The 27,908-nt window shown below is 43.0% G+C and overlaps 1 protein-coding gene across 1 annotated transcript in view; it reads left to right on the top strand.

The window, feature by feature from the left end:
• The first annotated feature begins 4,253 nt into the window (after positions 1-4,253).
• Positions 4,254-27,908, top strand: part of cnih3 (cornichon family AMPA receptor auxiliary protein 3) — a 69,533-nt gene continuing 45,878 nt past the window's right edge. The window contains exons 1-3 of the mRNA XM_070849444.1: positions 4,254-4,484; positions 15,887-15,955; positions 27,408-27,455. Coding sequence (XP_070705545.1) covers positions 4,404-4,484; positions 15,887-15,955; positions 27,408-27,455 — 198 coding nt within the window. The 5' untranslated portion in view covers positions 4,254-4,403. The remainder of the gene's footprint in view (positions 4,485-15,886; positions 15,956-27,407; positions 27,456-27,908) is intronic.

The following is a 27,908-nucleotide window of genomic DNA, read 5'->3' as shown; positions in this document are numbered from 1 at the left end:
GGGGTCACTTCCCCAAGTACTCTGAACTGACCCTAGCAGATGTTAAAATGTCTTTACACACTGGGAACCACTTGTGCAATGCTCAGTAAAGCTCGCCCTTGGATACATAACGATGAGAAAACAGTGCAGGAAAAGCTTCTTGATTGGACAAAACGGATTATTCGTTGCTATGCAACACCATTTGAAATGCCTACAAGGAAGTGAGCGCATTATGGCCTTGGCCCCTTTCCAAACAAAAAAATTAGAGGCTATGCCAATTTCTAATACTGCTCTCACCACGGAGCCGTGAAAGGCCAACACTGACACATGCAGCTCATCAGTGCTGAAAATGAATCCCCAAGGCTGCTGATACTGATGGGCCCCTGCTAACAAACACTTTGGCGGTGTGGGTACAACCCTGAACAGCAGAGCTGAGCTGAGCATGTACAAGCTCTTGTTATAAGGTTAATAGCTCAGCGTCCATGTATTCGCAACATAGGTGTAACATCATGATTGTATTTCATGATCATTGTTACTGTTTTTAAACAGGTAGTAACAGTAACATACTGCAAATCATGGCAGAGCTGTAAATGGCATCAGTCCCTGATCCTCTCAGTGACAACTAGGAGTCAGTATAACCACTTCAGTTTAAAGAGTGTGGTTACTGACTACCTCTAGTGGTCAGTGGAGAGCGCCTCCACCTCACCTCACATCCAGTATCGCAAAGTTCAAACAAAGAACACGGGCATATCAGAAAATGCTGAGCAATGACGCAGCAGTATTCTTAATCTGCTGCATCGCTGGATTTACGGTGCAAACTCCTCCATCAGCTTAACTGTCTTTGCCTGTCTGTCTGTCCTCTTCTCTGGCTTCCTGTCTGTCTGTCCTTCTCTCTGGCCTCCTGTCTGAGAGCCCACATGTATTGTGGACGAATAACACGATGACAGCATAGTGTGTGTGTGTGTGAGAGAGAGAGAGAGAGAGAGAGAAAGAGAGAGAGGAGGTTGAAGAGGATCTTAGCTGCTTGACAATGAAAAGCATTGTGCAGCGTTGCAGGAGGGGAGGGGGGGGGGGCTCGGTGACAGACTACACAGCTCTCACATGAAGATGCTCTGAGAGTCAGTGGAAGAGTTCTGCCTTTGTTCTGTCTTATTGAGCGTTTGTCATATGCTGCGGAGAAAATGGGAACGAACAAATGATGCAATGAACTGTAAAATGGCCTTTTACCTGTTGGAATCCTTTTCACAGTCGTATCCCCTTATGTCCCAATGTGTCTCTTCAGCTGATTTACTCTTTAATTAAGCCTATAATGCCCTATACTCTATTTAGGTCCTCAGTAGGTCATGGGAGTTCTGGAAAGTCATACAATTAAGAAAAGTCTATTCCAGCCAGGGAAAGTAATCCATTACTGGGACAAGTAATGGAAAACCAGGGATTGTGTGTCTTCTTTGACATGTTTATTTTTAATGAAGGTTAGTGATTGCTTCCGGTTTAACGCGTGTTGTGATTGGTTATTGTTAGATTAAATGTCAGAGCCCATTTCTCTGCTCTGGTCCTGCTCTAACATCAGTGATCAAGTCCATGACAAACTGAGGGAAAGTCATCAAACACATCAGCAAAGTGTCCATTTTTGGAGCTTTCTGCTACCAGATGATAAGTACAAGGACACAAGGGTGTCACCAGACGCTAAACTAGATCTATCAAAAATGGGGGGGAATGGGGAGCCCTTCTCAGCCATCCAGACTGATCCTCGGAGGCCATGGTGCAGGTCCCTAATCTAAAGTGTGCTGAAGATGATGATTTTTTTTAGCATTTCATGCTACATTACAGTGCATGGGGCTTTTCTGTGACAGCAGACCGATGACTAAATAACACTCCAGTAAGTCAACATAAATGTCATCAGTGTCACTTAGCAGTCTTGAACAGCTCTGTAAATCAGCCACAGTAGCTCACATGTTTTGGTCGTGTCCCTGTCTGCATGCCTTTTGGAGTTTTGTTTTTAAATCGCTGAGTGAAGCCTGCGGCGCACCGGCCCGGTGGAACCAGACCCCCTGACAGCCACTTTTAGTGTGAAACCAGAAAATGCTACTTGGTCAGGCAACATTTCTAATGTCGTAGCCTTTAGCTGCCTGTCTTATCCTTTTTAGTTGGCCAGATTCCAAACCTCCCTCACATGCCATATGGCTTAAACATCTTCAGCTTGAAAAGATTAAATTCACTATAAAGGGGAGAAAGGCTGAGTGCAATAAGATATGGACCCCATGTATCTCTTCCTTTGATACAGTTACTGGGGTAACAAACTGGAGTGACTAGTAACTACATATAGTAGATTTGGGTCATGAGACGGGTTTGGGAAGTTTTATATTTCACTTATTGGATGCTTGTTGTATCTATGTGTTCTGTTACTGTTCAATTCAATAAAAAAAAAAAAAAATCTAAATAGAAAAAAAAGAAGAAGTCTTTAGCAGTTCCACAGGTCACAGTTTATATGACCCAGTCCATCACTACCACATCTAATAGTTGCCATATTATCCTCCTGTTTCTCTCTAGTCCACCAGCACTAGAACATCCTCCCTGGGGGGTCTATCATTGTGAGCACATGGGCTCTTACTGTAGAAATGACACTCTGGTTTATTTCTCTGTCCTTTAATCACTAAATAATCTGCGTGTGTGCTGGAAATAATAACGCAGCAGTTTATTCAAAAGAAGCACCAGCTGTTGCTAGGCGACACGGCGCACGCGTCAAGCTAGGCGAATATCTGAATTCCGGTTAAAACGCGACTTTCAAAATAAATGTCAGTACATGTAATGATTTGAAACTTGAAGATGTCTTCATCGTCATTTAAATGTACCATCATCGGAGCTTCAGTGGTATCCTTGACGGCTGCACACTGGTCCTTCAGCCTGTATCAGACCTCTGCAAGTCCTTTATGTGCTGTTATTGTGTTCATGTTCCTGCCTCTGGAAAGCACTTAGTTCATCTTGATTTAAACGTTCCGAATAAATCATGAAATAAAGAAATGCTCCTGTATAATTTCATGATACAGTAACTGAATTAATCATCATCATCATCATCATCATCATCATCATCATCATCATCATCATCACAGTGCAGTGCCACAAAATGATCTCATCATTCCAGAACATGCAGCCTGTTAAATCAGTACCCAGTAACACAGTAATCACTGTCAGCTTACAGGGACATGTAAAGGACACATGTAAAGAGCAGAGCAGACACACTGGACATGTCTCTGTTGGACATGTCTACTTCTCACTGCAGCTCATAAAAGCGCCAGACGGTGGCGCCACTCTCACAGCTTCACTGTGCTGCCTGCCTCAGCCCAAACTGATGGATGAGTGTCTCTGAAGTCATCAGTGAAACAACATTTTACATGGTTTTCCAGGAATCTAAATTCTGTCAGACACTTTTCTTTGGAGCTCATGATTTTGTCCGTAAGTGAATATTTTAATTGTGGACTTGTTGTCTGCGACATGTTTGAGGCACGAAGGCGCACAGCACACTGTATACTGGACACTGTATACAGGACACTGTATGCAGGACACTGTATACAGGACACTGCATTAAGGGGTCAGTGTGATCATTTAGAGCACAGTCCATCTACTGGTAGTGGACTGGAGACAGAGCCAGCAGTGGGCCGCCTTCTAAAGGGGGCACCAGTCACTGAACCCAGGTCCAAAGGCTCCAAGTGATCTGGCATCAAAATGATCCAAACCACACTGAGGGCACTGACCACCTCCACAGTGAGTGTCTGCCAAAGTCGAAACGTGAACACACTCACACTCTAGCTGCACACACACACACACACACACACACACACACACACACACACACACACACACACACACACACGCGTGCGCGCTGAGGCTGCTCTTTTCCATCCACCTGTTCACGCGCCTCCCTGAGCTCTGATAGGTCTGTCAGGGAGAGAAAACGGCTTTTATTAACGCCTCATGTGCGAAGTGCCGAGGAGCTCCTCTGATCAGAGCAGCAGAGCGCAGCAGAGCTGGATGGATTACCTCCACGGTCACCTCTCCCGGAGGCTCCTGCGCACAAGCTCCCCACACGGATCCCCACTCAGCTCTGTGTGATTCCACGGTCACCCCACCGACACTGTGGACACTGGTCGCTGATCATGCTCTGATTTGAGACCATCTCTGACTGGAGAGTCACATCCCCGCTGCCGGGGGGGGCGCGCGGCTGATCATCTGGAGGTTTTCTGCAACAATTTGTTGGAACCATTGCGAGGGGCGAAGTCATGATGCCGGTACCGCCTCGGCTTCTCATGGCACCGTGAGAACTTTCCTCCGGACTCCCCCCGTTTCCCCCCTCTTTGTGTTGTGCAGCAAATGTTTGGCAGCGGGATCGAGCTTCTTTGGGAAATAATCCACCGTTTTCCTTTTCAATGATGTTCACTTTTGCTGCCTTCTGCTACATGCTGTCTCTGGTCCTCTGTGTGTCCCTCATCTTCTTCGCAATATGGCACGTGAGTACCTTCAGAATTGGTCCATTTTGAGTTTCTTGTGTTTGATAATCAGGATGGATGGATGGATGGATGGATGCGCGCAGGTGTGATATGTGTGCGTTACGGCGCTGGATAACCCACAGCCCGGAGCTTTCATCCGTTTGGAATGAATATCTCCGGAGCGCAGGAGCATGTTTTTGGCAGACATTTTCCTCAACACGACAGGTTCGCACCTGTATCTCCAGCTCCTGCTGATGCATCCATCGTTCTCACTACTTTGTCATGATTCTATTAGACCTCACTTTATTTGCATATTGCACACATCCAGCACACATTGGCCCAGCTCGATATGCAAAAAAAGCAACCCTGTGCAACATCCGAGATCAATTAAACAGCCTTCCTTCCAGATCAATTAGGAAATCGTGTAGGGTGTAATCCCCCCCCCCTCCTCTCTTCTTCCCGCTCTGCTCCCTCTGCCTTTAATCAAGCCTCAGCTCGGCTACACACCACAGCCAATATGACTGACTGCATTATGATATTTGAATAATCTAATTATTTGCTCCCTGAGCAACATCTCCATCATGCAGGGCCTTATGTAAAGACAGATTTGGGTCAGGTCTTTCAGCGTATTGCCCAGAGTCTGCCTTTTGCATGGAAACAGCAACAGACCTGATGCACTTGGGATGACTGATCCTCTGGCAATTACAGCTAATAGTCAGTGTGCCTGTCTGTCAGACAGTGGCCCATGTGTCTGCTCAGTGAGGCTGCAGACACTCATGATAGTACAGTTCAAAGGGAGTGCTTATAGGGTCCAGAGCCTCAGGGATGTTTGTGACTACTTCACTGATGAGGGAAGATAAATATGTCTTGGTTTATAGTAGAGGGACAGAAAGCACAACACAGCCTTCAGTTCTGTCTCATGTAAATTTGGCACCGGTGGAAGGATCACAATGGAACACATTATTCTGTAGCTTCAGCAATAATCCACGTCACACCAGGCTTTATTTTGCATTCTGCTTAAGACGGCAGAAACAGTGGAGATGCCTCCTCCACTGATTCCCCCCGTTCACTGTGACATACAGACGTGCAGCATAATAAACCGAGGCTCCATACTGCGAGGAAACATAATTAGGAAGAGGCTGTGAGGTGGGAATATGTGGAGCCGTGGAAGCGTTCAGCAGAGCCAAGGCTGCACATTAACACCAGCCACCTGCCAAATGCTGGGAAATTCTGGCTGTAACTCTTTCACTTGTATCATCCACTTTGGCAGGTAGCCGCTTCTCCATCAGTGCTCCGTCCTTTAATCTCAAGAAATAATCTGGTTTCAAAGAACTGCGGAAAAACGCAGAACCCCGCTGTCGCCCTGCCACTTGACCAAAAGGTTAGGTTTTAATGCCCTGAGCAGCAGTGCATTGTTAAAAAGAGCAAGTGTGCTGAGTCAAACTACCCGGGGCAAAATCAAGCTATAAATACAGCTAGTGTAAATGAGCATAGACAACAGAGGCTATGAAACAGGCCACAGAGAACAGACAATGGAAGTCAAATGAGTAATGAAGCAGTCTGACTCAAACATATTACCAGTCCTGTCAGCAGGTAGCACGAGCACCGAACATTCACTGAAGGCAGAGAATGACAAACGACTGCACACAGACGGTCATTAATAGGCCACAATCAATCAAACCATAGGCAAGTACAATATAAGTTAATTAGTTCACATGTATGTACCTTATCTACCCCTCCAACCATTTCCAGGTGCTGATAAATCGTTCATTAACTTGCTTTTCAAGCAGGGAATCTCACAACCGATTCCTCCTGCAGTCCCCTTGTTTACTCTCTTACACGAAGCAAATCTGTGAGGAAAGAAAAAAGAGGACATGTTGGCTATCTTTGGAATATCTATTATCATTAATCACTTCTTCCCTCTGACCATCTGTGGACTCACTGTGAACTATATACACAAATCTGATACGCTAACTACTTTCTACATAACTACGGGGAAGTCACGGAGGTATTCGTACCACCAATAAACCATACAGTGTGTAATCCTGGCGGTGCAGCGCTTCAGTGGGAACTAACGAAGTGTATTAACTCAAATACTGTGCTTAAAGACAACCCAGTGAAAAACAAAGACACGTCTTGCAACTTTGCAACTTTGCAACTTTATGAGCATGCATACTTGTGATATTTCAAGAATATTTTTCTAGTAATATATCAGTGCTTTTACCTCAGTGAAACTTTGAATGAAGGACTTTAACTTACAGCAGAATGTACATGCACATGTCAACTGTGCAGACATTAGCACGGAGCGTACCGGCACTGACTGAAATCAACACAGCGTACTTTATCATTAGCACCTCATTAGCAAACAGTAGCTAATATGAGCTATCGGTCATACAAGATGAATTAAGGCTGTGGCAGAAAAACCCTTAAGTGTTCTGGTTTGAGAAAGGGTGTGTTGTATTAAATAAGTTTTTGCCTTTCTTTCAAGGGTTACATAAAATATAGTAAAGATCTGAGATATAGTGAGTCAAAATGTGCTCAACCTTGAGCAGAAGGTTAAAGGGTTAAACAAAAATGTTGTGCTCAATAACATTTTCTGCCACACAAGAAGAAACCATGCAAAGATATACTGTATAATGCTGTAACATGTTATGAAAATAGAATGCGTACAATCATTTAATCTAAAATGTTTTACTCTATTCTTTGTGATAAATATGACATCACCATAGCAACATATCATCATGTGTTTTACTGTCCTGCCCTACCATTGTTTTTTTCCCCCTCCTGCCATCCAGAAGGTTTTTCCTGTCTCCGCCTGCCCGAATCCATGTGAATGCAGCATCCTATATATGATATTGATGATAAGAATGCAGCAGTATTCCCATCGCGGGATACAATGGCATTTTCAGCAGTTCACTTTAAACCAGATGCAGCCATTGGAAGAATCAATCTGTTTATTAAGTAAAATACAACAGCGCCGTCACCCATGGGAGCGCTCACATAGACGATTACAAAGCCATTTTAATTGACACACAAGGTGAACTGTGACCTCCCCAGGGCTCTGTGGCTCAGCGCTTCGACTGCTTCGATGATTCTCCTCCCCTGTAACTACAGCCGGTCCTCCAGTGCATCTCTGATGAATGGGAAAGCCCCGTTGTGCACATGTGATGCAGAGGCCGTCCTGGCAGTGTGGGAGAGGGCAGAATGTCAAACTGACAGCATTCACACTCCCAGTTGGTGTTTCTGTTTCGTTGTAGCAGTCTTGGTATTTAGTGCATGGGAGTATGAAAGCATATTTTGTATGGATGGACTAACAAGTAAGGAGGAATTACCAAGTGGGCAAAGTGGGCTAATGACCCTGGACCCCAGACACACAGAGATAATTCATACCACTTTTTAATAAGTCAACTTTTAGAACAGGTTTATGCATTGTTACTTTGCTTTATTAATGGTTATTAAGTCATTCACTGTGGGGAGTTTGCATGTTGTTGCTCATGTGGGGATTCTTGAATCCTTAATGTTGAATTCCTGAAAAGAGTTTGGTCTAGACCTGCTCTTTATGGAAAGCGTCTTGAGATAATGCTGTTATGAATTGGCGCTCTATAAATAAAGATTGATTGATTGATTGATTGATCGATCCTCCCACTGTCTTAAAGTATACAGGTGAAATGGTTCATCATGTCTCTGTGTGTCGGCCCTGTGATACACTGGGGGTCAGTCCAGGTGTACCTCGTCTCTTGCCCAAAGTCAGTTAAGATTGGCCCCAGCCCCCCCGGCCTGAAGGATAAGCGGTATAGACAATGGATGGATGGAAGTAATTCACTAATACTTTATATCAGTTAAATGACAAGAGCCACTTTGGGCTTGTCCAGTCAAAAAATGAGCTTTGATTGACATTTATCCACCACCACACCTGCCTTAGCTTTCTTGTAGTCTTTAATTCACCAGGAAGACCCATACAATGCCATGTAGACTAATTCATTTATCAACAACTTTAACTAACATTTACAATTGCTTGATGTCACAACCTGGCAACTGAATACTTTTTCTTATGAATGGCTGGTCCATAAAACATTAGTAAATAGTTTAACATTAAAGAAATAGCTTGTTCTTTTAGGAAAGATGCCATTTGGCTTTCTTGCCAAGAATTCTACTCGATGAGAAGACTGATATCGCTCTCAAATCTGTACACTACTGAATTACCTCAGCCTGGCAACCAGCTCAACTCACTCAGGAAGTCAGAGGCCCAACCATGAAACTGTTCACTACACAAACCTGTAAAACAACGACTCTTTCTTTTATAAACTTTGATTTGTGTGAATTGAGTGACTTTTAGAGGTTAGATTGTTCCACTGTTTCCAGACAAAGGAACGCTGGCACGGCTAAAACACAGAACAAACTAAGATTTCAAGTGCTTTTAAGTGCCCATTGTCTACTTTCAATACCTTTCTTATTTTAGTGGATATTGTGCTTGCATGGTGCACCTTCCTGCATATGTTTGTGTTTATTATCACAGTGAATACCAAATAAGGACAGGATTTAGATTACCAGCTCAGGAGTACTTGATTTCTGGGGCTGTGAGCAAAATATAATGAAGCTGGTATTTGCTGCTTTATTCCAAAACGTTATTTGTCTTCACCCTCTCACTTCCACCTACCCTTTATTTATTCACTTCAATTACCTCAGTCAGAGCTTGTTTAAATAACACCAAGGCGGCGGCACACATAAAGATTTCACGTACACTTCAGGAAGAGAGAAGTGGCTCAGCATGCCTTGCACTTGGCGTTGCTTCCTTGCTGAGCATGACCTTGCATCCTGCTGAGATTTTGACAAGTACAGGGCATTCACGGGTTTATCAGAGGTGTCGGATGAATAATCGGTCACACAAAACAACCATGATGCTCTCTCATCTGTTACTGTTGCTATGGTGTTGTGATGATGGAGCAAAAAAAAGTTGTTTTGTCAGGTTGCTATGTGCAGGAAGGAGAGAGAGAAAACAAAAAGTAAAGAAATGTATTGATTAGAATAGATTTTCAAATGGCAGAATACTGATTACAGAACGCAGGATACTCAGACACTGATGTAAAAGTGAGGAAGCGAGATTGAAACTGAAAGCAGTATTGAGCCAAGCATGCCTTGTGCTACTTTCCTTAGCCTACCAGGGACTGAAGCCAATCCCTGTGATCTGTAATGCCTTAGACATCTACTACAGGGGTCTGCTGAGGACAGACTGATCAAGCCCCAGATGAAAGGGATGGGCAAAGTCATAGGAAGAGAGACAGAAGGGCGATGAGTCTGTTGAAGGAGAGAGGAGTGACAGGTGCTGCAGGAGTGATGGGATGATGAAGAAGAAAAGAGGGTTAGGCCAGAACAGACCACAGATTTGTCTTACTGGGGAGCTCAGAGCAGGAAAAACTGGATGGATGTTGGACGACTTCAGCAAAATAGAAAATGATGATCAGACATGCAAAAGTAAAGAAAAGGCAGATGCAAAGCTGTGAGGAGGCAGCGACACGGATAGGGAGAGATCAAATGAAGACAGGGCTGACCTGTATCTGGAATACTTCCTTTTTATACTGGCTCTGGTCTAAATGTGGCTTTTTTTGTGGCTGTCTGAGCAATTCATGATGTTAGCTATGGTGGTTATTGCTATAGGTTTTGCCATCCTTTCTAATGATTAGGACACCATTATATTCTTCAAAGGAACTTTTTTTTTGGGGGGGGGGGGGGGAATCTTAGAACACAGTGACAATGATTGCATGAAGCAGCTTGGATCCAGAACTATCTACCCAGGATTAGCTACTTTCCAGTGAAATCTGTGGAAGAAGAGCAGATGAAGGTGATGTCAGTCAACTTACGTCAGCAACTCTTCAATTCTAAAGTTGATTTGTTCACTGCTACCACAGTTTTTATGTCTGGATATGCACTTTACTACTGATTTGAGGCAAATAGGCTAAAATGAACATGACCTCAGGCTGAATTAATTAAATCAAACATAATGGCATCTTCATCTGATTATCGCCGCTAGCAAAGTCCGACGGGGCAAGAAACATGAACAATCAAATCAGTGAATTGAGGTCCATTTCCAGTGCAGAGCCTCAGCACCACGCTCCCCTGAACTGTGCAAACTAGGAAGCAGCTTGTGCTCAAGGTGCCCTAGTAAGACATCAGGGGAAGAAATGCATAGGTGATAGAATTGATTGTAATCTCAATGAAGCAAACAGTCAACAAGGCTTTCTGGCACCAGGCCCCAGAGGCTATAATGGAAGTGGCGCTCAGTATATAGCACGGTTGGCTCAGCATCGACCCGTGTTCATTAACCCCTGCTGGCTCCTCATCCATCACTGTGCGTCCACATTTTCTATTGTTTCACTGCACAGTGTATACACTGAGGGATTATAGGGTGGGATCCTCATCCTCCCTCCCTGTCCTCTCCAGTTCTTCTTATCTCACGCACCACCTCACTAGCTTTTCACGTTGAAATAACGACAAATAATTGTCAGTTTCGGGTGGAAAAGTGCACATTTGCTTGCTTTATATTCTTCTTCTTCATGCCCCTGTCATTAATGATGTTACAAGAGACTGATGGCAGTTTTATAGAAATCACAGTACAGATCTTATCGCATTTTGAATGTCTTAAGAGCAGGCTTGATGATAGATGATAAGGTTTCCAACATAGACACACTGCTTTCAACATCAGACAAATCACTATTTCTTTGCAGATGTGTTTAGTTTGTGGAAACTTCTCCAGACCAAGTGATCACAACTGACAAGGTAAAGCCTGCGAGGATTCATGGATTTAGAAACAACTGGATTTTCATAAATCTTTATTCCTGCAGGTAAAGAGACTCAGTAAATCCATTGTCACCTTACACATCCAGGTGTGGATATCAGTCAGTATTGGCAGTAGGGCAAAGGGATTGCAGCACTGAAAAGAAGCAGGTTGGTGTACATAGACAGCTATATATAGGTCTCCTCATAGGTTTATCAAACCTTTGATGAAAAAATCATTTTATTCAGTCAATACATGTGAGCATAACTGCTTTGTATGTCTATACTCTCTTCTGCTGAGGCACAAAAGATGAAATAGTATCTGTATTTGCTCATGGTCTATGGCCTGTGAATTAATTACTACTCTCGACATAGGTCAGGCTCTGTATTAACTGGAGTACATCAAGTAATTCAGTTATTTCCCTTGTGATTCATTGGATTTTTGAGTATGGTCATCTATCATTTCGTGGATATGTCGATAATGAAATAGAGGTGAACCTTCACAATGTAGCCTCACTAACAGCTTGTAAGGTTAAGGATCGAGTGCTGGAATCAATGTTTCCACTGCAATTTAACCTCTGCCATAGACTTTAGGACAAATGCAAATACTGTCCTGCAGTAAAGACGCAGCAGCATTTTTTTTTTTTGGACCAGTCAGAAGGTGTGGTCACAGCAGCCTGTTTCCTGTGAACAAATGCATATGTATCGAGTATGTCCCAACAGCTGAATCACACGTACAAAATGGTGATATAAAATTTTTCCGGAAGGAAGAGATTTGTCATCACAGTGAAGGAAAGGGTTAACTGTGCCAGTGGTGTTTATTAGCATCAGAGAGACTGCCTTCTCCAGCTGTCTCCCCCCAGCCAAGGTGTTCAGCACAGATACAGGCCGACACTGACGGGAGCATGTTTGGCAATTGAAACACATGCCAGCTCCCTGCACATATACAGCCAGTGACCTCAGGGAAGTCTACAGGGTAGGGGGTATTTTGATATTCCATATATAGTCCTAGAAGCATAAAACAGATCTTAAAATGCCAAAAGCCAAATACATTCAATGTTTTACAGGTTAAAAAAAACATATACAGCAAAGACAATGTCAGTATGTGAAGCAGGCGATCATTCCCTCAGTGACAATATTTGCATATGGATTCGTCTGTAAGGCATCCAAACTCTGATGGACATTGCCAGCCATTTAGATTTTTTGCCTTTTTGCTTCCCCTAAACCTGCAGTTACTATAAAAATGAATCCCAAGCACCAACACAGGACCAACACAGGCTCACTCACACCAGAGGTTTTCCCATGTCTTGCAGTGTACTCTGTGTTGGAGATAAGATGAACATGTAATGCTCTTCTTGAGGAAATTGTGCAGCCTGTGTTGTAAACTTTTCATCATGCCTGTTGATTAATGAAGAGAAACAGACTTGATTGATGAATTAAGTCCACACCACCCTTCAGATGTCCATTGGCTGAATGAAGAGTTTGGCGCCGGCCTCACCGGGTCCTAAATTGAGGTTGGTGAGGAATGGTTGTGCAGAAAATGAACCCATAAGGAGTGGGTTTAAAATGTCAATGAATAGTTGAGACAGTAATTTAAGTGGGCCTTGTAGTCTTTCACATCAGAGTGGAGGTTCCTCTGATTGCTGCTGTTGTTTTTAATTATGTTATTTTCATGTGAAAGCCTTAAAGGCTGCACGGAGGGAAAAACCTGCTGTTGGTTGGTCATAGCTTCGACACATTGAAAGGCAGTGAAAACGAACACAAATGTGCATTCACCAACTGGAGCCCAACAAACGAGGCTACATCCATATCTCCACTCACCTCTTATTCCCTTTACAGACACACACAGCAAGGTATCAGTCCACTAGCAGCCACAGTCTGCAGTGAAACACACTGTTCATGCCGGATTCGGCGTGCCAAGAGAGGAGCAGAGGGTGCCAGTTTGTTTTCTGTTACTGCCAGCCAACCTTGACTTCAAAGCAGTCTGTTAAAGTGAACTTCCACATCAAAATAGAACTGCATTTGCAAAAACAGAAGCCATAGTCATTGCCAGCGGGTCTTCAGCAGGAATCACCCTCGAAGCATGTCACAGATTTGAGTTTTTGGTCCTCTGGCAAATGTTGCCTCTGATCATGACTGACTGAGCAGCCAGAGATCAAGGGGATGAAATTCTGTTTTAGGGTGGATTTTCCCTTAAAGGTACCCCACTTATTACAATGTGGGTCTTATTTTTGTAGTTTTAGCCATCATCTCTATTGGTATTAGAAACAGTGTACTTGCCAAGTTAGTTGCTGTTATTTGAGAATGCGGTGTCATCGCTCAAAAGAGGTTTGACAGAACAAGACATAATACAGTCACCAACCATTGGATGAAGTTATGTATACCTAAGCTGCCCTCTAAGGCCTGGCTTCAGATGGGGGGGTCCTGTTTTTCTTAATCTGAGCTGGGTACCTTCGCCACTCCATAAGAGTTCTGGAATCCTTCTTGTTGTGACCTCCTCCCCAAGACCAATTTGCCTTGGGTGACACTACTAGGAGCTGTTACCACTGACACAGCTCCCAGTGTCACGTGGTACGCAGACCCCTCCCTCGCAATACAGTGGTGACGAGGAGGGGCTTGAGGGTGATTTTGCCAGCCACTCAACGTCGCGGTGCTCATATACAGCCAGTGATTTGGGGTAATGATCTTAGGATACAAGTGTCTGAAAAAAGTTTGCTTGGCAGGGTGGCTGGGTTGTCCCTCAGACAACCAGTAGGATCTTGGACCACTGCTTCCTCAAGTCAGAAAGAGCCAGTTAAGATGCAGCATCCAACTAGGAGAAGAACCCAGAACAGGCCAGGGGCACTGAGTATCACCTCTGGCCCTGGAACGCCTCAGGATGCCCCGGGGAGAGCTGGAGGACGTGACTAGGGAGGAGAGCATCTTAGGCTAACTTGATTAATCTGCTGCCGCTTTGATCTGGGCCCAGATGAGAGGTGGAAACTGGGTGGATAGATGGGTAGGATAAAATTTAGTCGTTTTAGTGATGCCATGTTTCCACATCCCAGCAATTAGTTTCAGTACAGTGCTATCATAAGCCGTAGAACCTACACCAAAAAACACAAAATATGAGCCAAGTTATACTAAATGGAATGATTCTCGAAGCCTGACGTCCACTTAGAACATCCAGAGTGATGTTCTTCTGATGTGATGCACATTGGGATGAACAGGCAAGGTATTTCTGCTGAGCTTCTGTGTGTGTGTGTGTGTGTGTGTTCCCGCTTCACTGTATGCTTACAGTTATACATCCATGAGGACTGTGTATGTATGTGTGTTCCCATCGCCCATGAGAAACAGCCTGGGGGAGGCTAACACACTGTAACAGAGCAAGGCAATGAGCCAGGATCACTGTGGGGATCCACTGGGAAATAACATGTAAAGAGCTGCCTGTCAGCGTGGGGGTGAGCCCAGGGAAATAACCCGAGATTGGTGCAAACCTCTGCCGTCTCTCTGATGTTAATTCTCTATACTGTGCTAACAAACATGCACATGTACAAACTCACATGCCTTCATGCTTCCTCTGTTTCTTCCTCATAAAGCACACAATGCATGGATAACATATTCCACCACACAAACATGAATCTAATTTTTCTTACTCTGTGCACACACACACACACACACACACACACACACACACACACACACACACTGATATACTGTTGCAGCTCTCACATCTTACACTGTCCCCATGGTGCACACAGCCTGGAGACACACAATGTAGCTCATATGCAGAAACACTGACTGTCATACTCATATCTCTTGCTACAATGTCTCTCCATCTCTCTCACTCGCACACACACACACACACACACACACACACACACACACACACACTCTTCCCTTATGAGGCCCAACTAATCAAGTGATGACATCTGTCTTTGTAGTGCACTTGCCCTCATTGCAACCCATGGAACACCGATTGCGAACAACTGTTGCGTATTTTCTGTACTGCTCATCAATACATTACATTTAATTACATTAGCGTTGTTCCCGCAGTAAGAGCTCTCCCACAGCGCAGCAGGATCAAATGACACCAATTCAAGGAGTTCTGATTTCAAAGTCTCTCACATGCAAATGCTGTGCCTATGGGCAGATCGTGATCCAACATTTTAACTGGAGCCGGTCTGGTTAATGATGACGAGGGGTGGGGAGCCGATTCCGACATGGAGGCTGTGGGTACAAGATGCTTCCTTGGAAGAGCAACTGAGGGAAAGCTCTGGCTCCATATAATGTCCATGTCGGGGGGTTGTTCTTGTCGCAGCAGGTTTGTTCAGCAGATGAGCACAACACATGCTGCGGTTAAACTGTGACACGTCAAACGGGAAGTCGCCGGGCAACGGATTGAAGGAAACGTGTGAATAAAGAGAGCTGGAGTGTTCACTGAGTCATGACCTTAAAGGATAAAACTGCCATTTTTTCTATATTTTTCTTTTTGTCAACAAACACTGACATAAAGATGGAGATAATCTACGGTGATCACATGATCCTTTGCAGCCCAGACACAGGACTCTGTGATGAGGCGATGACGATGTACCTCAGAGTGAGAAGTTTCATTCTAGATCATACCTTGGTTTTACTGATTAGTTGTCACTTTTTTCCTCTCTCCCTCACAGATAACAGCTTTTGATGAGCTCCAGGCTGACTTTAAGGTGCCGATCGATCAGGGAAATCCACTTCATGCGGTAGGTTTGCTCTCTGCCTCATTCTCATTCAGACCAAGCGTTTTCTCTACATGTGTCTTATTGTTTGTGTTTTCATGGCAATTACTGGCACATATGGAAAAAGATTTAAATCCTTTTGCTGATGGGTATACACATTAACATTCCAGCAGGAAAAAAACACCAGTGAAAGGATCCCTCTCTCTTCCTCCATTAATTTTGAATCAAGCAGCTGGCACTATATTAGTTTTGTATACCCTCCTCTGCTCACTTCTTGGCTCCACAGCATGGAACCTCAGGCTAATGCATCAAGTGTGACTGAATAATCCTTGAGTCTAAATATAAATAAAATAAAAGTGACAAGCCACGAGATAAACATGGAATCTGCAGTTGGTCTGATCCTGCACACACTTAATAATCTCAGTGAGCCACGTCCAGCCTACTGAAACCAGAGGTGGAAAGCAACTTTGTACATTCAACTCAAATGCTGTGCCTGAGTACAATTTTGAAGTATTTGTTGTTTATTTTCATTTTTCAATTTCACAGTACGCCACCTTAAACGCCGCTATATTTTAGAGGAGAGATTTTGTACTTTTTAATCCACAGTATTTTTTTTTGACAGCTTTTGCTACCGACAGGCTCAGAGTGTTATTCTAAGTGTGTGACAGCATCATGGAAAGGATCCCTACAGAGAGAGACCTGGAAGATCCTTTTGGTTTAATGGTTGATCAGGTGCAGTTGCCTCACAGGGTCATGTTGCGGCTATTACAGCCTGTCTTGCTGCTCCCAAATGAATCAATCAACCTACTGGACCAGTTACAAAACATTTCGTGCCTGCCTACTTGTCCGAACCCAAAATATGTACAAATAGTGGTGAGGTTTAAAAATTAGTTATCTTAAGTAGGATTTTGAAGGCAGGACTTACTTTTTCTTTCTTCTTCTCTCTACTCAAAGGCTTTGAATCAAGGGCTAAAAATGTGTTGGGTTTTTTTTTACAACAAATTCTTCTGGGGGCCTCTGTAAAGTGCATCACAGCTCGATGGTTGCAACCTGATCCATCATACAATGTTTTGATTGAATTTGAAGTAGTGGACCTTTGTGTGACGGAGCAACGGTAAACCACACAGTGTGCAGAAGCCTTTGGCAGACCCACTGCGGATCACATCCACAGCTAACAGTGCTCACTTCAGTTTATCCCTGATATTATTTAAAAGGCTGTTTTAGGCTAATGCAGGGACTTAGGCTTTTAGTGATACTGTGTATCCAGGCCTCTATTCAAATAGGAACATTTATTTATTTCAGCTTACAGAACATTATGTTTCAACAATAGTCAATTCACAGGTTAATACGCAGGATTATACGTACGGTATATCCTCAACTCTCATAAGCTGTTTGGTAAACAAATTGGACGTGCATTGAATATTGAATAACGGCTGTGCTTTGAACTGTGCACTAGCGGAGCCAAATTCATATAGAAAGGAAGAGAGTTTGAACATCTTTGAGCTTGGCCAGTTTTTCTCCAATACAGACATTTTACCCCCCTTGACTCCAGTCTCATCTCCTTCCACTACCTTGTCTCTCTCAAGAATTCCCATGGTGAAGAAACGGGCAGATACGTTCTGCTTCATCGCTCCTCAAAATTGCCACAGCAGCAATCAGCAATCAGGAGAAGTTGTGGAGAAAGATGTACATTAACAGCAGCCAGCGTGAGGAAGCTGCCCCCGGTGAAGTTGTTTTAGGATTAATTCCAGCCCTCTAAATCCCTGTCCCTTGGGTCTTTTGGGCTTTTACTAACACAGTTGGCTCTTAATAATGCATGGTAGTTAGTACAGTACGGTATGAGCAGTTAGTTTGGAGGTGACTTTGACTTAAGTGCTCTGAACTGTACAGCTTCTCCTGGGTATTGACTTCTATACGTGAGCAGGGGGAGAGAGGTGAGAAAAAAAAGTTGAAAGAGACAGATTGATGAAAAAATTGCAAACTGGGTGAAAGAGGAGAGTCAGAGACAGACAGAAAGGGGGAGATGGCTGAGTGCGGATTTCTCAGGATGCAAATGAAAAGAATTCTTCAGCTTGAAAGGCATTTTCAAGGCTGTAAAAACATTGCATTAGACCAGATTTCCCCACTCAATACCACTTTCATATTTTGTCATATTTGCATATCATTATACAATGTAGAGTGTATCAAAGAATCCAGCAAGGGAATGGGTACAAAAGGTTCCATCTAATTTACCTTCCTTTTCCTTTCTTCTCTCTCTCTCTCGTGTATCCTCAACACATCCTTCCCCTTTTGCCTCCTGCTTCTCATATGAAATGCATCACTGCCGTCCATTCCCAGATGTAAATGTGGCCCTAAAATGCAAGATTTCTCACATACATTAGTTTAGATGCATTCACAAAGTTGTAGCCACTTTTTAAATTTTTATTACAAGTTCAAGTCAATGTGTTAGTTAGTCCCAGAACCCTAAAACATGATTCATTTAGGAAAAATAACAGATCGGAGAATTTGAAAATAAAATCATAATTTTTTGAGAAGTGGTACGAGAATAAACTTTTGAGAGAAAAAAGTTGTGATACCAAACATTTCGTTGTAATTTCGGGGGCGAAAAAATTCTTTGTTGCAGTAATCAGGTGAGAGCAGTCTGTCTGTTGTGTTTCTAAAGTTACAGGTTTGACGAATAAGCACTTGATCTTATTATCATGATACACAAACCAATAATCAGGAGACAGTGGGGAGCTGGATTCTCCAGACAGCAGAGACAACAACACACACACATATGACACATATGCAGACATGACCCAAACACAAAAGTTGTCCTGGAGGCTCAGTTAAGTCTGTCTTGGTAGGTGATTGTGCTACATAAGGAGAACTTGTGGCTTGGGCCAGAACTACGCTGTACTTTGTCTTAGCAGTTGTGGCTCAATGGCATTCTGTGTCTTTCAGGTGATTTGCATCTTGTTTTGCAACAAAATCTCAACTCTGTCTTCCATTTCTCCGTCTAATCCAGCCGGTTGATGGGGGAATACAGTAGCCGGCCACATTTCTCCTTCCCTCTCTCAGTCACACAGCCACACACTTCCAGATATGATCCGTATCATCTGTCTCTCTAACTCTCTCATAATGTCTCCCACCCAGCTTCCCTTCCTTCCTCTCTTTATATCGCTGTCTCTCTTTCTTGAAACCAGGCAGTCTAATTAGCAGTTTCTGTCAGCTTGCTCCCTCAGGGAGGAACCTCACATTGTGCGGACCTTACACACACACACACACACACACACACACACACACACACACACACACACACACACACACACACACACACACACACATGTTCCACTGTATATTGGCAAGTTGCAGTCAGCAGACACTGTAGAGGAAATGATACAGTGTTGTCAATAATGTCACAGCATGTGGAAGAGTTGTATTTGCCCTCAAAAACTTGGTTGATTTCGAGTAAAGTAGGGCTGAAGCTGATGGAAGAGCTGCTGCTCTATTTGTTGATGTTACAAAAACTCTTTAATAGTGTATGTGTTATTCATTTTATGGATGTGTTTCATTGTGTGTACATGTACTATTGCCTGCACTGCCAGCCTTGCTAGATTTTTGGGGAATGAGTTCACTACATGGAATTTAATCTCCAGTTTAACAGCTTGTTTGTACACGCATTGATTTTGACACTTAAAGTCCTTTCAGTTCTCAGGTTTTCAACTTTGAACAACACATACTTCTACTTTTGTAACTCCCTTCCACTGCTCACATGCAGTGTTCTTCTTACACTTAACTAGCCGAACACTTCAACTAACAGATGTTTTTCAAGACCTCCACTTTAACTCACAGTTCCAACTACACTTCAGCTGATATTTTAACTTATTTCCACTCTTTCATATTCAAACGGATTCTTCTCCTTCACTGAGCGCATACACTTCAACTGATGCTTCAACTCCTTTCAGCATTTCCAGTTTAATCATTTTCTTAAGTGTTTGTATTTTGACTGACTTCAACTGTACCTTTAATTCTAATATTTCAAGTGTTTTAATTGCCTAATTTCATCAACAAGCACATGTACATTTTATTCAAAAAGCCATTTCTTGTTCCCAGTTTACATCTGAGATTTTTGCCATTTCACAGTTACTTTGGGGAACTCAGTTCGCACTCAGTCTTTACTGTTGTTTTCCGCCCATTGTCAGTGCTGCACAGGCCACATGCTGCAGAAGTACCTAAACTGCAGCAGAGGATTGTAGGATAGGTTTTTAAAGTTTATTTCAAAACACCACTAACCGGTCATTGTACATTGAAATGGTTATTGGTCAGTGCAGTTATTCCTCCAGTCCTCCAGGGCTCCCCTCACAGCACATTGTAAAAGATGGTGGATAACATTTGCAGTCTTGGTTCAGTGCAAAAAAGAATTGGTTTTCTTCTGTCTTAGCAGTAACCAACACAAGGGTGCCATGATGTATCCCTACTGCAAGAAAACACTTAGTGGAAGCACAAAAAAGACAGATGATCACTTCAGAAGATACACATTTGATTAGTTCAACTCAGACTGCTGAAGCCCAATATTGATTTTGACAAACCTTTATAATCCATTCTAATCTTTTTATACCTCTTCTTTATCTCCATATTGAGTAAAATGATGTATAATCCTGAAGCCAAATGCTATGGAGGAGTATATGATCCAGTACAGAGGAGATATAAAAGAGCTCTGAGTGCCACTGTGACGAGCACCTGTAGGTTCCTGGCATGTTAGGCATTAGCTGGCTTTTTCTAAGTCTGCATGACGAAGTGTCTTTGGGCAAGACACTTACTTGACCAACCTGCTCCTGAAGCAGCTTCAGTGTGTGAATGTGTGTGAAAGAACAGTCTCCTCCAGCTTAGATTCCTCCTGAATGAATGATGTGTGAATGGCTGAATGAAGATGTGATGGAAAACACTATACAAATACCACATATGAACTACAGACCAGCCTGCTGCTCAGCCTCGCTTCCACTTCCCACCTGCACACACTGTTGTACTGAAAAATCCCTGATAAAGAAACTGTTGACAGGACACCTCCTGCTATAAACATTGTCAATTGCTCTTTGCATGGTACATTTTTAAGCCATGGGGGTATCATCTTTGTAAAAACTGCAGAAAAGTCTTTGATTCAGTAGCCCGGCTGGGTCAGAGCCATGATGGGATCAACACTATTGCGCATATTTAGGGGGCTGCATACCTTAAAGGCAGAAACTTTTTTGGTGTATGTGCCAGGCAAGCAGTTATTGAAGTGTATAGGCACCATCTTTGCCTTTGTTATCCAGCTTATGTAATACATCCACGCAAGACGTCCATGCATCTTCCAGCACTGCCTAGCCTTTTTCATTAGTCCATTGAAATGAAGGCAGTATGCGTGTACTGTACATACTCTTCTCTGTACTTCAGGGTTAACTGTGTTCCCATGCTCATGGCATCTGTTGCTTATGTGACAGGCGAAAACACAGACAGACTAACGATGCATACCACTTACATGATAAAGGGATAAGGCTATAGCCAGGAGCACTGATGGTATCATCAGAGAGATAGCTGACGAAGGAGATGAAGGAGATAGAGTCTGGTTGTTTTTTTCATTGAAATGTCTAATGAATGTGAATTTTAACAGTGTTTTCATTAGCATAACTGATTTTATGTTCATCAGCATTCCACCAAGGACACAAGCACATGTGATGACAGCTTCTGTAGCCCCCCCCCCCCCCCCCCCCCCCACACACACACACACACACACACACACACACACACCAGCATCTAAACAAACTTTGCACCAGTGGAACATTAATCCACTTCATCTTTAGGGGTTCATTGTCCAGTCATGCTTAAACAAAGCACTTCCTATAAATTAGACTTTGCTCTTAATTGGTGTGCCTGGTTGAATAAAGGTCCACTTAAAGCACACCCCCAGCCCACCCTTCCTCTTCCCACTTCTTGTTTCCCAGCCCTCCCTTCCTCCTTCCAACTCTTGTTTATACTTCTTCGCTGCTCTTGCTTGTCAAGCCAATTCTCGCTGAGTAATATTTCAAAGAGGCATCAGCCTAATTGCTTGCTAATGAGCAGACAGTTGTGGGTGTGTGTGCACACCAACAAACACTCACACACATAAAATGCTGCTTTGAGTGGAATATATTTGCGTGTGCTCGATCAAACCCGGCAGTAGTTGAAGGCGGGGGGGGGGGGGGGGGGGGGTGTTGTGCAGGAATGAATTTGTCCGATGCACGGTCTCATCCAGAAGCAGACATTAACAGTAGAGATAATTGGCTATCAGACTGGGCTTTTCACAGTCGTTATGGTGTGTGTGCATATAAATATACATATATATGGATGTTGGCGTATGTGTGCGCAGTGAATGAGGCCACTTCGAGGACAGAGGGAGGGCTAAAATTCTACATTTTGAAGAGCATGAAAGACTTCCTGTACACCACTGCAGGAATTTGTAATCTACCACTATGAATACAAATTCTTCCCCCGACCACTGCTCTGTTGTTCCTCCTCCCAATCACGTATTCCCTTTTTTCCGTGTGTGCTGCTGCTGTACATTGCACTTCAAAGTCAATCTTTCTTCAGCTGAAATGGCTTCTCCTTGTGCTTTGAAACATGATGAAATGATGAAAAGTTAAAACGCACCGCAATAAATTTTTCTACATTTTTTTCTCATGCTTCCCTCTGTTGGTCTTGTGAAATGAGGTAAAGTCCCATGAGGCATTTTGGGGAGATGAGAGTTGTGATGTTTTAGTCGGCAAGTCTCAACACACACACACACGGAGTCATGTTTGTATCAGTTTGGAGGACATTACACTGACCTACATGGATTTTTGGAGATCTATCCGTCACCTCTAGCTCTGACAGTGTGCTTATGCACCAAACCAGTTCAGAGTATCCGGCCCTCTTGGAGTTGGGTTCATAAGTCTATATGGTATCAGACCCCCCCTTAGGCCAAAGATCTATGACCATGTGTCATCGGATCGGTGTCAACTGAGTTGGATCAGATGGCGAGGGAGGCTGCGGGATAGACCTGGCATGCCCAAACGTGTAGTGAAGATGTGCTGGTCTGGTGGGGGCCCCTGTCTAGGAGGTCCTCAACTCCCACATCCAGAAGAATTTCTCGTATGTCCCGGGGGAGGTTGGGGACATGGAATCCAAGTGGGCGGCAACAGTGAGGGAGGCCGCTGAAGAAGGAGGCTTCTCGGGCCTGGTTAGCACATTGGTACTGGAGGCCCAGAAGGTTTGCAGCTTCAGTGGTTGCTGAGGCAAAATCCCAGGTGTGGGAGGAGTTTGGGAAGGCTATGGAGAAAGACTTTTGGGTTCAGGTTTTCAAAAAAGGGGACCAGACACAAAGTTATACACACACTTACACATGTATTCATGTATTTTCTTTCTCTCTCTCTCTCCCTCTCTCTCCCTCTCCATTGTTACAGTGGTGTTACCTCAGACTATTTTGCAGCCTCCTACCCAGGAACCTCTGGTTTCATTATTTAGAGCATAGGCATAAATCAAACATTTCAAAGAGAAACCTCTGTAGCGGTCTGTGCTTTTTAAAAGAAGTAGTCAAATATGTGTGTTTTGTCTTCATCTATGCATATTTAAGGAATGATGTAGAGGCCCTCAACGTTTGTACAAGGTATTGGCATCAAAGACAAACAGCCAATTTCAGGACACAGCCACAACCACTGTCTGATTTCTGTTTGTGACTCAGAGGCAGCAGAGAAAGCTGTGAACACCTTACACAGTTGATATCCGGTGAATGTAAGCCCAATATTCACTCCATCACCTCACAAGGAAACATCTGGCTCTTAAGCAGTTAAATGCTCTACTATTTTCACTTGCTAGTTAACTGTGTCCGTCTGCTGTTTGGTGCAAGGCAGGTCGTGTTAATAAAAATGATTAGTGCAGCTTTAAGTATAGAGCAAAGGTCAGGATGTGGTGAGCCTAGCTTAGCTTAAAGACTGCAGGCACAGTGAAAGGGTACAGTGTCCAAAATGCTCCTTCCCTGGGTACCAGCTGGCTTCTAGATACATGAAGCGAATGTGTACTTTCAAATCAGGCAGCCTCCCTATGATGGCAAGACTCTGACAAGAAGTGAATATAAGCCATTGTACAAAATAAAGTCAGTGAGTTATAGAACTAGCCAACTTCAGTGGTATCAGGCTGAGCTCTGTTCCATCAGTTGCAATACTTAAGCCCTGTTTGCATGGGACTAGTATAACCTTGGGACCTCGTGTGATTTAGATGCTCCACATCCATGTTTTGTGCTGCACATATACATGCTATAAGCAAAGTCTGTATTTTACTCAAAGTCACTAACACTAAGGCTCTATGTAACAATGCTATGAAGCCAGATGAGCCTACTAACCAACTCAGGACACTTCAAACAATCTTTATACAGCACCAATTCATAACAAATGTTATCTCAAGACACTTTCCATAAAAGAGCAGGTCTAGACCAAACTCTTTAATCAAGGGAGACCCAATGAGAATTCAAAGAACTCAAAATTAGGGATTCAAGAATCCCCACATGAGTAAGCAGCAGGCGGCAATGGCAAGAAAAATCCCCATTACAGCTCAAATGAACCCCCTGATAATCACAGGAGGTCCCCAGGTGAAACTAGTATGGTGCAAACATGGTTTTATGTAACAGACATGAGACTTGTATTGATCTTCAAATCTCACTTTCACTCAGAAAGCAAATAAACATATTTCTCAAAATGTCGCACTGTTCTTTTCGGACTTTGAGTCATTGAAATCAATGCGTTAGATACACACACATAGATACAGAAAGAGCAAAGTGGTGCTGGGGGTGTTAAAGGCTGCCAAAAGAAGGAACGATGACTCACACCTAAATTGAAAGTAGCTTTTAATTCTACAACGAAAAACAAACATGCAGAGTCAGTGTTTGACCGGGCCTCGGGGAAGCCTGAGCGCAACACAAACTAAGTCCCTCCTCTCTTTCCCACTCCCGAAGATGAGCCGTGCCTCAGCGGCTGCAGTCCAAACAGAATCGATTTATTATCAGGTAGTTTTCAGCTTCAGCGTGACATCAGCCAAAACATTTCCTAACTGAAGAAAAGAATATGAAAGAAATTACAGGGCTCTTAAAATCAAAAGAAAAAGGCTTCTCTCCCCTACCTCTACCTGGAGCTGCTTTTAGTCTACATTTACAATAATCACACTAGAGAGTAGTTAATTCTAAGTCATCTGATAAAAAGGCGCTATCAGGGCCTCAGCCAATCAGCAGCCACCACCTGCAACTCAGAACACTGGACAAAAAAACACAGAAGAGGGCAAAAGCAGCACATTTGTCTTAGCCTGTCTTCCTCACAGCTCTTACCCAATGAACGCTGGCATCTGCCTCCGACTTACACACACACACACACACACGTTAGTTTGGCAAAGGTAGAATCTCTCTAGCACATTTTCACACTACAAAGTCAAAACTGTGGGCTTCTTGCTCGCACTCTGCATTAAAGACATGATAGAAAAAATTCACAGGTGAGTCAGAAAGCACATAGGGTTCAATGTAGGTACAGTATGTGGTGTATAGATACAGATGGTGCCTATAGCTTCCAGTATATGAAAAGTAAAATTTGAAGAAGCAGACCACTGTGGAGCATGAGACACATTTGTAAATGCAGCAACGTGTGCTTTCACTCCAATTATTTCAGCAGCATTTTCACACATTTTTATCCTGTTTTTCTTGTGTGGTTACTAAATATTAGTTCAGCTTTAGACATGCTGGCTTTGATGTTCTGAATAAGCCTAAATCTTTTTTATATACTTTATCATTCCCATGGAGCCTCTATTGTTGACGTTTGCTGCCAGCTTATGAGACTCAGAGATAAAGTGAGTGTCCACGAGCACAAACAGCATGATGCACAGATCAATATATGATTTATAAGCAGCCAGAGTTCTTCATTGCCCCCTGTGGAACACACAGTCCTGCCAGTCAAGTCCAGATTGTGTCTCTATAGGAATCAGTTAATATTTGATGATGGTGTTAAAAGCTTTGGTGAAATGGTGGCTGTTTGAGTCAGCATTGTGGCGAGTGCTGATGTAAGCAGTTTACAGCTTATTACACAAGCTAAGAACACTCAGAGGCTGAAATATACCAACTTCTATAAACACAGTGATAACTACAGTGACTGGGAGAAAAGCCCTCTGATGCCAGGGAATAATGAGGCCTCATTCCAAACACGTCATTATTTTCTGCACTTCACATTCTTGCATCAAATCATTTTTTCTCTTTCAATAATTATCACACACCACAAAATCAGTGCTGATGGCATACTGACTCTCACCGACATGACTAACATGGCAATGCAGCAGCATTCTACCTGACCCCATTAGGCTGAATATGAATTAGACCAAGCCTGACTAGGTGTTAAGTGGTCTTATGTCCTATATTTGTAAAAGATCAGTTGTTTGTGTTGTGTGTTTGTAGGTTTGAATTATGTAGAGTCAGCACACCTTGTGACCTGGGTAACATTAAACATTTTATATTTGAAAATATATGTGATTATTTTATAAGTAAAGAACAGTGTTTTTAGAAGTATGAAACAAATAGTATCTATGAAAACCTATGGAGCATCTAAAGTGTCAAAAAAAAGAGGTTTATCCTGTGAGAAAATGCTATAGGTAAAATAATTGTGTACACAATTATACTGTCGAGACAGTACAATTGTAATGTGGCGGCTGTGGCTCAGAGGTAGAGTGGGTCGTCCCTCAGTCAGAGGGTCGGTGTTTCAATCCCCAGCTCCTATGAGTCAGCATGTCGACGTGTCCTTGGGCAAGACACTGAGCTCCAACCTGCTCGTGAATGTGAACGTGTGTGAAAGAATAGTCTCCTCCAACTCAGATTCCTCCTGTGTGACTGATCTGTGAATGGGTAGTCGAAATGACTAGAAAGGCGCTATACAGACCGTTTACCGTAACAGCATGGTAGGCCTGTGCTTTAAAGACCAGTTGTGTTTACAGCTTTTAAGAGTTGATCTTTGAGTATGTAAATTAAATATGAAGTTTGTTATTGAATTTGTTGATTTCTTTTGGGACTTTAGGGGCTCCATATAAACCGAGTGAGACTGCACTGCATATCCAATTCATCAGATTTATGAAATTATCTGACTTGAGTCACATGACATGGACTTGGACTTACCCACCCTCTTACAAACCATAACATGGTTATTAGCATGTGTTCATGTATATTTGGCTCTATTTGTTTCTAAAGCTGCTACTGGAATGGTTTTTGAGCATTTGAACAGTGTTGTGGAAATGTACTGTATTTAAACCCATGTTCACCTACTTTGCATCCACATACATTACAAGAGAGAAAAACTTGTGCTATTTCTGTTCTGCTTCATCTTTCACTAGATGTCGGCATACTCAACAGATGGAGTCATCAATGACAAAATGAATGCTAGAAAGATATAAACTCACGTTTCCCCTGATTGTTTCCTTACAGAGGGAGAGACTGCGGAATATAGAGAGGATCTGCAACCTGCTGAGGAAGGTAAGCAGAGAGGAAATCCCATCTTGTCAGTGTTGTCTAGGTTGTGAATGTGATCGAAAATAGGTTTGTACTTAATGATGACAGAATAAGTACTCCACTGAGAAAGTACATCAGATGAAGTGGAAAAGAACGTTGTATCTTTCACTGAAAGTTCAAACAGTTTGCAGATGATACCTTACTGCACCTGATATCTAATAATTTAAATACTTAACTTGTTTTCATGTATCTGTCATACATGTAACTCAAATTGTGTATGTCAATATCTTCTAAATGTTGCAGTCTTACCACTGGCAGCATTTCTTACAATTTCCTCATGACTTTAGCATTTGAAGGCTTCTGCTTGTAAATGAAGCTTTAGGTAGATTTTTGGGTCAATGCGAGCTTTTACAGCCATATGTCAGCATTCTACAGGTGTAGTTACAGTGGCGCAATTTTAATGAATTTTAGATTTTG

This window comes from Pempheris klunzingeri, chromosome 18 (genome assembly GCF_042242105.1).
Source record: "Pempheris klunzingeri isolate RE-2024b chromosome 18, fPemKlu1.hap1, whole genome shotgun sequence".
Classification (NCBI taxonomy): domain Eukaryota; kingdom Metazoa; phylum Chordata; class Actinopteri; order Acropomatiformes; family Pempheridae; genus Pempheris; species Pempheris klunzingeri.
This window is presented reverse-complemented; position numbering and strand designations above follow the sequence as displayed.